General features: G+C 37.4%; 1 protein-coding gene across 1 annotated transcript; it reads right to left on the bottom strand.

Annotated features, from left to right (window-relative positions):
* Positions 1 to 286: 286 nt before the first annotated feature.
* tmem41b (transmembrane protein 41B) lies at positions 287 to 10942 on the bottom strand. Its single transcript, XM_085269805.1, has 7 exons — positions 10690 to 10942; positions 8455 to 8572; positions 6905 to 7033; positions 6262 to 6355; positions 3791 to 3895; positions 2674 to 2812; positions 287 to 2587 (listed from the first exon to the last, which is right to left on the bottom strand). The coding sequence occupies exons 1-7, from the start codon at positions 10784 to 10786 to the stop codon at positions 2418 to 2420; spliced, it is 852 nt and encodes a 283-aa protein (XP_085125931.1). The 5' UTR covers positions 10787 to 10942; the 3' UTR covers positions 287 to 2417.
* Positions 10943 to 12210: the final 1268 nt, after the last annotated feature.

The following is a 12210-nucleotide window of genomic DNA, read 5'->3' as shown; positions in this document are numbered from 1 at the left end:
CACTGCGTTGTCATTCCTCTAAGTGTTATGACACTTATGTCACGTTTTTGTTAATTGCTAAATCAAAGCTAAACGTTTCCATCTGTTATATTTTAAAAACATTACCGTTGCTACACATGCAAAACTAGATTACACTTAATGGGTTATTTTAACCAAACAGGCCGTGCTGCTTTACAGTTGTGTTACAATGTCACCACCTGGTGGCACTAAATAACTAACGACTGCGTTCTTTGTTGTATATTTCAGTATTATTAAATATGTGCACTGTACAGACTATGTTCAGAACTCACATTGTGTAAAGAGTTTAATGACTCAATAAATACATATTTAAAAAAAACAGAACAGAAATGTGAAATCTGTAAACACTTCATACTGCAATACATCACTGCACAGTATAATACTGCTTTTTGAAATGTTGCAGAGGGATACAGAAGAAGTATCACACATTATCACTGATTGGGTAAGACGATTGGGGGGGGGGGGGGGGGGGAATTAACCAGTTGGTATAGTAGGTTAAGTTGAAATTAGGTGTAAGGTTTAAATATTTTAGAAAAAGTTACCAACTATCATTTGTTGGCATATTTAGCATTACAGGGGAATAAGAGGTTACTCATAGCTGCAACAGGAATCATTTCACAGCATTTTGCTACTTTACTTAACGAAGGTTCTTTATCCATTGCAGATGTTTCAAAAACAGTAACCAAAAAAAACCATTTAACTACTGTAGCGCTGTCTCCTCCTTTTACATCAATTAATGTTTATGCAGTCTTTTAAAATCTGGGTTTGAGAGTTTAATATTCATACAGTAGTACAGTAGATACACTGTCCATTAAGACATAAGCAAAAACATGAAATCTCCTGATGCACAACTCTAAATATGCATTTTTAAGAGATCTAGGTTAAGATTTGTTACCTACATGTACATTCACTCCGTCTGTTAACTGTCCAGAAGGTTTTTAGCAGCAGGAGCAATGAGTTACCTTGGTACACAGGCAACAAATCTAGAGGGAAATATAATCTATAAGCTTTTTTTTTTTTTTTTTTAATAACAGGACAAACAGCCATTCAAAACACTTTAAAGAACACAATCTAGCAACATAAATCAGGCAACACAGCACATTTCCCAAGGTGAAGAAAAGGAAGCAGTAAAAGCAAGGCAAGGCTCAGACACTGCACAGTCTGTTGGCAGTCTTATTGAGCTCAATGGTCGATCATCCATCATATTAAAATCACTAGTTAGATATTGTAGGGTGGAGATGAATGCAGATGATCACAGTACATTTAAAAAAAACAACAAAAACAAAAAAAACAACAACAAAGCAATCTCAGCCTTTGACTTTTAAAATTTACAAACCAAGACAACTGTGTTGACTTTCAAGAATTGTTCAGTACACCAGCAAGATCTACATTTACTGTTTAAATAAAAATACCAGCTAGAGATCCTGAGTTTGACACTCTGCAGTTTGGATGTCCTGTGAAAAAAAATATTACATTGGCCTAGTCTGTACTTTAAATACTTTCAAGCGTTCAGTAGCAAAGTAGATTTATAATATGGAAACATGGCTGAAAGAAAAAGGGAAGTTGTCTGGCAGAAGCAGCAGGCACACTTTTAGGAAGATCACTGAATTACTCACATGTCAACAAAACACAAACTTACAAAGATCAGTGCTTACGCGTTTCCTTTTCTCTACATATTAATGTATGCCCAAACTCTGCATATAGTCGCCAGAGCATGGACCCTGTGTCAAAATGCACTTTGAAAAGACTAAAATCCCCTTTGAGAAGTAGTGTGAAAATTATTGCTATAGTGCTAATCAGATTCTATTAAGTAGACAAATGCAGGAGAAATAAATATTAAAACGGGAGTGGGTGTTAAAGGTGCTACTAACAGGATGTAGCAACTCTTCGGCTGTTGTCCAAGTGCCTGTTTGTTGAGTATTTAGAAATAAAATGTCCAGAATAATCTGAACAAGATGCTGATTACACTGATGACAGAGTTCCTAAAAAGACAACACAGGCACGTTATTCCCCATGAAATAAGGCCATGTGGAACAACTGTGACCTGCACTTTAGGAAAGCATCCTGCAAGTGGCACCTTTTATTGTCTGAAGAAGATCATACAATTATATAACAAGCAGTGCATTAAATAAAAACAACAAAAAAACAGTTTCTAATATTTATACCATGAGTCACAGAAACCAAAAACAACTTGTGCAAGCAGTGGACTGTTTGTACTTTACATCAGGAACAACCCACCACTGCATGCATTTTTGTGGTTGATGAGTGCTTGGCAATTCCTCCACCGCCTACGAGATGGATGCGGAGCAGCTTCAGTGACCGCTGCATGTTCCTGAGGCGAGGTAAGGGAGATGTTGGGATCAGCCAGCAGATGAGTTGCTGAGGTGAGGTGACGGGCTCTACTCTAGTTTCTGCTGCAGCTTCTTCTGGAAGCAGACGGGTAAAATCGAGAGCACGGCTAGTACACCGAGCACAGCCAGGGAGTTCCAGGACACGGCTTCGCCTGCCGTGGTGAGTTTGTACAGTGTTGTACCTGCGTTGATTGCTACAAAGGATGGTGGAGCCACTCCTGTTGATCAGTGTGGAATGAAGGTTAGTCATTGGTGGAAAACATTACCGAAATGGATCCAGCAGTAGAGAGAAAAACAGTCTTACCAAGAAAGGTACCGATGAAGAAAACCCCCAAAGGCACATTGATGACAGGTGAGGTGATGTTGATGAACCAGTTGGGTAGAAAGGGGGTTATCCTCAAGAAGATGATGTAATTGATTAAATGATTTCTATGTTTATCAACCTGCCATTAAAAATAAAATATAAGAAAAATCATGAGCAGAATATTTCTGAAATTACAAACAATAAATAAATGATCAGCTTTTATTAAAATCATGTTGGAAGACTGCTGTGCTGTGGAATACGGGGTAATACTGGGGATATTAAAGCTCATCTCATTAAGCAATCATTAAAACATGTATAGCACGATAGAGAGAGAGAAATCAAATTTAAAACCCATCTCTTCTCATACAAAGTCTTGACTAATTCAGTCCAATCTTATCTTAAAGGCCTCATAGTACCATATCACTCCAATAGAGCACTTCACTCTCACACTGCATGCTTCCTTGTGGTTCGTAGGGTATTTAAAAGTAGGAGGCAGTCTTTAGTTTTCACACCCCTCTTCTGCGGAAACAGCTACCAGTTTGAATTCTTTATTTTTAAGATTAGGCTTAAAACTTTCCTTTTTGCTAAAGCACATAACCCTTAGTTACCCTGCAATAGGCCTAGGTTGCTGGGAGATTTCCATAAAGTACTTCTTCACTCATTACAAGCTTACAAAGCACTTTGATCATTAGTTATTATTAATGTCTGGTCCTCTTCCACAGCAGGTCGTTTGTACTGTCTTCCTCCCCTCCCCTCAAACCGATTGTGAAAAATGTCCACCCCTCCCTGAGCGTGATTCTTCCTGAGGTCTCTTCCTGTTAAAAGGGAGTTTTTCCTTCCCATGGTTGCCAGGTGCATGCTTAAAGGGGGTCGTTTGATTGTTGGGGCTTCCTCTATATGATTGTAGGGTCTTTACATTATAGTATAAAGCATCTTGAGGTAAATGTTGTTGTTGTTGTTGTTGTTATTTGGCAATATATTTGTGGGTCTTTAAATGCAACTCAAAACCAGTACAACTAAAGCAAAGCACAAAGAAAATGCATAAATATATGAAAAGAACAAAAAACCCCAAAATAAAACAAACAAAAAAAAGGTTCTTTCCTGTCAAAGCTCCTACCTGCTGAGACCATTTCTGTGCTCGCTCTGTGAGATATCTGTAGACCACTGGTCTGCCCACCAGATATGACAGCATATAACAGAACGAAGCACCCAAGCCAGAGCACTGCCAACAGACAGAAAATGATGAGTGACTGAGGAAGATAATACAGAAAAAAAATCATCTCAAAGCTAGAAGCAGAAATGACTCTTCTTGTACCTGACTCATAAAACATTTAGAGTCCTTCACAAATTAAATATGTATCTCTAAATATGATTATTAACTATAATGCAACACAATTTCCATATTCCATCGCTTTCATAATGCTAGCAGCAGAGGTGAGGTGTTAAGAAAAGCTGCATGTAGTTTCAAAGAAAAGGTCTCTGGGTTTTCACACTAACCAAAGCCCTTCTTGGCTGTAACAGCAAAAACATCATGGTTTAGTGTGAACAAGGCTAAACCACTAGTGTGAATGCATCGCGTATTTACAGGGAAAAAAAAAGTCCACAAGAAAAAAAAACAACAACCAGCCAAGTGGTCACAGGAGACTATGATGCAACATAGTCACACGCAGCTGTATGCTGTTCATGCAGGTACTGAGGTTAAACTGGTGACAATGTTAAACGTGACATTTTCATTCTATCCTTGCATGTTTAAATGTGGAATTTCCCTTCAAAAATATACAAAAAGCCACGTGATTACACTGCTGTCTGCTCTACATTTACAGTTGTGGTTGGAAGTGTTGCATAAATTCATCATGGGCATGAATTTCATGATCATTTTAGGCCACAGAGTGAAATTATTGTACAGCATACATCTTTAATGACTTTAAAAACAAAAATTGTGTCCACGAGTTTTAATTTATTTTAGAGTTTCTTCTAATCCATACAGGGTTGAAAATATACATACAAACTAAAGCTAAAAAGTGGTGCTGAAGGTTCTATAGTGTCTTTGAATGTGACAAAGACTAAGTAGTGATCATGATTAACTGGATCTTTGCCAGCATAAAAAGGATTGTTTGGTCAGACCAAAGCACTGACAAAACATCATGGCAATGGTGGGAAAAAAAAAATCAAAAGAACTCAGTAAAGTTCTAAGAAGGTGAGCTTTGGATTTACAAAAGTTGGGATTGTCTCTTGGAGCCAGTTCTAAACAACTGTAGTTTCCAGTTGTACAAGTTAATCAGACAAGTCACCACTTTACCAAGGTCTGGAAGAAGGCCTTGAGAGGATATTGGCTAGGATGTTCAGGAACAACCAAACCAAGGCTCATGAATTGCAAACTGCTGAAAACCTCAACTGAAATTTGCAGCTGCCCACATGGACGAGCCAAAGAGCTTTTGGAGAAAAGTATTACAATCGTATGAAATTAAGATTAAGCTATTTGGTCACAACGATAAGAGTTATATTTGGAGGGAGTAAAGGTGAGGCTAAGAACACGATATCAGCTATAGCCTTAGTATCAGGCTCTGGGGCTGTTTTGCTGCACTGGTATTGGTACATTGGAAAAAATAAAGACTACTTCCAAATTCTTCAAATTCTCTTCTAATCAAATCAAATCAAATCAAATCACTTTTATTGTCACATCACATGTGCAGGCACACTGGCACAGCACATGCGAGTGAAATTCTTGTGTGCGAGCCCCACAAGCAACAGAGATGTGCAAACACAACAACACAAACGAGCAAAATACAAGAATGGCCAACCTGAAACTAATAAATATATGTACAATATATAATAGTGTATGCATTTCTGGATGTGTATACTAAATATTTTCCTACGTGTGTGTGTGTGTGTGTGTGTGTGTATATACACACATTTTTACAAATTAAATAGTAAAAAAAAAATAAAATAAAATAAAATAATAATAATAATAATAATAATAATAATAAAATATATAAAATATACAGAGTTGAATATGTGCAAAACAAGTGGCATTTATATACAGTGTGGAGTGCATAATGTTGAAGTTCCAGTAGTGAAGCTGAGGTGTCTAATCAACAGCTACAAAGTTGAAACTTTGACACAGTTGTGTGTTCCAACAGGACAATGATCCCAAACACACCAAAACTGGTTTTATAACAGATAAAGATCAACTTCTGGAAGAGCATTTCCAAAGCTCTGACCTCAACCCTTTTGAAAATGTTTGGATTGTGCTTAAAAATCAACTAATTTAAATGTGGTAAGATGGAAAATTTTGCAAAGAAAAGTGGTCAAACATTCAGCCAGACTTATGCAGGAGGTTGATGATGATGGTTGCCAAAAGCATCTGGTTGTGGTGCAGCTTGCTAAGGAACATTTAATCAATCACTTTTTTCCCCCTTCTTTAAAGTCATTAAAGATGTAACCATAACTGTAAATTATAATTCCACTGTATGAAAAACTTTAAGAGATGTAATCATCCATCTATTTAACAAAAGGCTGTGGCTTGACATCCTTACATAAATAAACTCAATGTTTTTTTCTTACAAATTTCATACTGTTCTTACTCACCAAGCACACCAAGAAAAGAGCCAGAGGGAATGGATAAAGATATCCAGACAGTATGCTGAGGAAGATCGATCCAGGGATTGCAAAAGTCTGGAGGCTGGTAAAAGTGTTAAGGTGTATTTCTTTAAAAATGAGCTCCACACAAGATTCCTCTTCCCACTTAAGCCCTAAAAGAAAAACCCACTACAATGATGGTAATACTTTGTCTGTAGGTTGAGCAGTTAAAATGAGATTGTGTGCACACACTAGATTTATCCTCAGAGACATCCAATATTGGATACAAAGTTCTGCTTGCTTGACTTTTACAGCAGACTTAGAGCTGACACTCTGAAAGAATTATTAGAAAAAATCTGAGTCATAAGTTTTACACGTGGGAGATACCACTGACAGTTCTGAAAGGTCATACATGGTCATACTTTGTCAGGAATGCCAGCTGAAAGATTCAGTCACAAGAAACTAATGAAGCTGTAGCCAGAAAAAGACAATAAAATAATAACTTCAGTTAACACAAAGTTAACTGAATAGCTAGTGCAAACTATCAATGCAAACCAGACAGCTTTACTTAGCCTGAACCTCAGCAAAGTAGTTCAGAGTAAGTAGTAAAGTACATATTTTACATAAAGGGTGATGTTTTCTCCAAGGATACAAAACATATGTTGCAAAGTAGGCCACCAACACCTGGGTGTAGTAGGTGTCTTTGTATTTAGACAATACTGTTCCCAAAGCTTTAGCATCATCCATGTCTTTGGGGATCTTGATTTTCTCCATTTCATCACTGGAAAAAAATAAAATAAATCTTGTGTCAGTCACAATTTACTTAAAACCCTTTCCAGTCGTTTTTAATATATAAAAATCAGCAAATGATTATGTAATTGGTTTGTGAATTAGCACTACCAGTGAGAATAGTGTGTTTCTTAGCAGGTATGTTCAAAATTGAAGCTGTACAAGTACAGAGAAAAACTCTACATGCATGTTTTACTATTATGGGTCCAACTCTTCTAATGAACCATGTCTACCAGCAGTTAATAATAATTTATACTTTACTGATCCCCGTGGGGAAATTCCTCTCTGCATTTAACCCATTCGCTTAATGACTGGATCTGTCCAGTTTTCCATTGCCAATTTCATGCTGACATATTCTCTTACTGCTTCTAAATCATATCTCAGCAGTTCTGGACTTGAACACTATGTCAGAATTACTCTCATTTTTAGCCTTTTCTTCATTTACCTAACAAAAACTGCCAAAATCCACCAGTACAGAGCTCCTAATAACTAAGTATATCAGGAGTGCACTGGTGCCTGGCTGTCTTGGTTAACTCTTCACTTGATTAACTATTTTACTAGCAAGGCATTCCAAACACAGTCAAGCTCACCTGCACTTAAAAATAGCGGAGGCTTGAGTTCAAAGCAACCCCTGAGGCCATTTACTGTATCTCCACTCTGCTATGCCCCTCTATTTTTCTTTTATTTACATTTCTAAACAAAGAGTAAAGCCTCCCCAAAGAATTTAAAACAATCTCCAATGTCGCAGCTAAACACTGAGGGAGATTATGCTTTTGAAGCAGCCAATGGTCTCAAAAGACATTTTTAAATGCATTTGTTTTCATTAACCTTTAAGCTGAAATCCTAACTTCATTGAATAAAGATCCAAACATTATGTGGTTTGTCTCCTTTGCCCCAAATTCAATTTAATTGCACAGCATTTGTATAGCTCCACTCTACAACAGTCCTGAGGGCACTCAGTAAGGAAAAGACCACAAAATATTATAGAGACAATCCCAACTAGTTATAAAGCAATTTCTGTCAGTTTTTTTATACAGAGTATTTTATGAATAGGTACCGAACAGAACTACTAACAGAAAGTGTAACTCATCATTAGCTGGGGAGAAAACAGTCATCAAGATAATGACAGCTTTGCCTTCAACACAAGACGACCTACAGCTCAAGCTGTGTTGTACTCAGCAAGATGTTTATTGTTTGTTTGTTTGTCTTTTAACCATGACTCATCACCATTCAGTTTTCAAGCCTGTGTGCCACTGAATGGAAATAAAGTTATATACACCCTACCTGTGAAACAGCAGAAATTAATCTATTAAACAGAAAAGCAATGTCTAGTAAAATCCACTCCTTCAGATCTGAGAAGTGTTTTGGGTAAACTGTACTTCATGCTGAAACAACCACACCAGGGCAACTTACTCAGAAAGCTCTGGGAAGTTCCTGTAAACAAGGTACATGACTGAGGCAGAGCAGGTGAAGATGGACACCAGAATCAACAGAGACATGCGTGCTGAGCCCCCTGCGCTATGCTGAATCTCTGTGGAGAGAGAAAGTAAGTCAAACACCCGGTTAACATAGAGTAAACTATAATCAGATAAACATCCTACAAGTAAGCTTTTGTATAATTAGCATCACTCATTTAAGCCACTACGGGGAACCGAATCTCTCTCTCTCGGGAGAGAGAGACACTTGTGGCTATGGCTGAAACTGTCTCTTTAATGATGCTTTCAGCATAAACATTATACAAAGAGAGAACTGCAATATCTAACTGTGAGATCTTAATATATGCAGAGAGGAAGTGCTTTTTTTTTGCCGTTTGCTCATTTAAAACCACACTACTACACTGCAGCACACTATGATGGTCTGCCAACACATACTGAGTCTGGTGTCACATACATATTTGATGATAGCTTATGACACTGATGATAAGCTGACACCTGGGAGTAAAATATGAATGTTATGGTTTTTAATTGTTCAATTAATATTTAAAATTTGTAAGTTTTTGATTGAAGCTGACTTTACCATCAGCTTCAATCAAATACTTGGCACTAATAAAGATTATGCTTAAAAAGGTGCGGTTAAATACATTCTCAACAAAGTTTGTGTGACATAAAAACACAACTGAGCATGACGTCAGAAAGCAGTATTGCCATCTGGTCACTCCTGCCATTGAGATGCATCTTGTCTGATCCAATCAAGTTGGACAGATGTAATCACTTGCAGCACATTCAGAGGTGATCTGAGACAAAGACACTTCATCAGTCCACACATAGCTTTAGAATGAGTGTGGATATCACTTCCCAGCACTTATGCAAATAAACCTCATAGCTGTGTGCCACTTTTCCTCTTTAACAGCAGGACATAGCTATGCACTTTTGATGCCTTGTCTGGTGGAAATTAAGACTGAGTCTATTTGAGGCATACATTTTATTAAAAAAAAAAAGAAAAGAAAAAAAAGATGGACCTGGCCAGCAGGACACCAGGCTCCAAAGTCAGCTGATTTTCCAGCAACTCATTAGCCCTTTCTGACAGAGTGTGGGTGGTTCCTTATTCCTTCATTATTTTCCACTTGGCACTCCCCAGTTTTATCTTCTTGTCTAATATGGTCACTTCCAGTTCCAAAAAGCCCATAGACAAATGCCAAACTCAAGGGTTTTACTCTACAAAGCAATGTGTTAAGTCAGCATGGCTACGTCCACTTTATGGATCCAGGCAAACCGAATCAACCAAAAGATATGATAAACTCAAAATGCATCTCTATACGTTTTTATGTTTGTTTGTTTTGCTGATCATTTAGACAAGAAGGAACAAAGTTCATAAGAAAAAAAAACACTTCAGCTCTGAACTCATGCGAGTCCTTGACTAAAGGGAAACACTCATATGTAATCCACACGCCATGTGTACAAGGTAAGTACAATACCTGTGAATATGTAATAAGGTTCACATACACCCTGTAACCTTAGCTACTTTTGACATTGCTGGAGTACATTTGCACTTTACTTTTTCATTTACAGTTCATGCAAATCGATACATTACACTTAATATAATAGCTTTTTGACATGAGCTTTTGAAATGCAGCTCGAATGAAGTTTAATTAACAATGCACAGTTAATTAAACTTCATTTACACAAAATGGTTAAATATTACTTTAACCCCCCTCAAAAAACATTGAAACTGAAATAACTTTAGAATTACATTCTGCACATTTTTCTGGAAATAAGAGCTTTTATGATTAATCTTATGGAGTACTTTTTGTCATATCCTTACTTTACCGTTGGAGGAGATGAATACTTCCCCAACCGTCTTTGTTAACCAGCAGTTTATCTTTTCGCTGATAAAAGATTTAGTAATTTAAACTATTAGGTTAATGTAGGTATGCTGACTAAACATTTAAGTTATTACACCTTAAATGAGGCTGAGGTGGATTTTTGGCCAACTTTGTGATGTGTTGTTTATAAGGTTTGGCGATACAAAGTACAGCATCGAAATCAAGCAGGGCTAACTTTAGCTAGCTGGTTCAGGCTGCTTCGCAATACGTAACGGTCTCAAAGTTAAAAGGACGCAGTCGAGTGGTCATATTGCTTCATCTGTCTCTATTTGCTTTCCTCTTCTTTTTCGTTAACGTTTAACAATTAGCTACCGCCATGAGCCTACCTTTCAGGACTTTGGAGTTACTGGCATTAGCCTTCACCTCTTCCTGTGCCACGGACAAGCCGTCCGTGTCTCTGGTTTCTCTCCGCTTTTTGGCCATTTTCTGAGATAACGTTAAGATTAGCGGTACCGAGATGTAGTGGAGTAACAACCGGCAAGTCGATCGAGTGACACCGGTATGTCGACAGCCTGATGACACGTTACACTGATTGACCTTTTACCTTACATTCAGGAGCAAACCTCCACCATTTACAACAGCGCCCCCAGCGGCAGGCTCGCCACATTCTGCAGTGAAGTCTACTTTCATATCTTAAAGACATTTTTTATTGGTTATTATTCAGTTTTATATTTAAAGTGTTTCATATTGGAAGAGAAACACCTAGGAAGTAGGTTAAATGTGCAGAGGTTTTTTTTTTCTGTTCTCAAACTGATCTCCCTGAATGTATGACTTTCACTCTGCAACTGCAGGGAGATTTGGGAAGGAGACGGTGGAGAAAATGGCTGGACTTTACAGCTTGTGGCAGCACCCTTTGATGCATAGAATTAGTAATGCAGACTTGTTGACGTATGTATGTGTGGATGTGCAGATGTATGTACAGGTGTATGTTATCTTCCCATGACCTCATACTGTTTCTGTTTTTTCTTTTTTCTTTTATCTTGTTGCATAAAAATGTTCCTAAACAAATAAAAAGTGTCAAAAAAAACTGATCTCCCTGTTGGAGCTCAGTCTGGGGGGGGAGTTATTTTTTTTCTCCTTATCTTTCCTCATATTGTGCTTTTTCCATGTTATACCCATCTGACCTGTCTTCCCCATGTGATGTTTGTGTAATGTATGTATGGTCGGTAGGGTAAGACGGCGCTGGCACGGCTGGCAGCCTTAACCCAATTTCCCTCGGGATGAATAAAGTATGATCAATCAAAATACAAATTTAAGGTACTTTACAGTTTATACTCTTCACACTCTGTATCTGTATCTTGCATGAACAAGCCTTTAAAATATTAACATCATATATTAAATTCTTTCAGAGAAAATTACAAAGATGAGGGTGCAGACAGCCCTATAATTTATACAGATGGTTCTTCATTATAGAGAATTATAGAGAAACAGTTGTCAGTCGGGATTTTATTAAGGACTTGCACTCCAGAAGTAAAAGCAATCAAAACATAAATCCAAAATAAACACATACATCACAATAGGAAAACAAAACAAAAAACATACAGATGTACATACTGCACATACTTTATTTTGATTCTATAGACCAACTATATTTAAAGTTGGGGTCAAAAGTTCACAGACACTCATCTTAGGCATGTATTTTTATAAGTTTCAATCAATCAATCAATCAATCAATCAATCAATCAATCAATCAATCAATCAATCAATCAAGCCCTTTATTTATCACATGCAAAGTTTACACCTGCAATGAAATTGGAATTTGGAGGAAGTCTTACTTCTTCATGATTCCATCCTGTTTGTGCAATGTACCAGTACCACTGGCAGCAAACAGCCCCACAACATGATGC

Source organism: Mchenga conophoros, linkage group LG1, assembly GCF_057382185.1.
Source record: "Mchenga conophoros isolate Kocher_MC1m ecotype Shallow Benthic linkage group LG1, M_conophoros_male_GT1.1, whole genome shotgun sequence".
NCBI classification, from domain to species: domain Eukaryota; kingdom Metazoa; phylum Chordata; class Actinopteri; order Cichliformes; family Cichlidae; genus Mchenga; species Mchenga conophoros.
Note: the sequence above shows the minus strand (reverse complement) of the source record. Positions and strands in the feature narration are given on the sequence as shown.

Coding starts and splice junctions, on each gene's coding strand:
- tmem41b (XM_085269805.1), bottom strand. CDS start 10,786: ATGGCCAAAAAGCGGAGAGAAACCAGAGACACGGACGGCTTGTCCGTG. Junction 7,034..8,454: donor AACTTCCCAGAGCTTTCTGA/GTAAGTTGCCCT, acceptor ATTTTTTTCCAG/TGATGAAATGGAGAAAATCA. Junction 6,356..6,904: donor TACTTTGCAACATATGTTTT/GTATCCTTGGAG, acceptor CACTTTTACCAG/CCTCCAGACTTTTGCAATCC.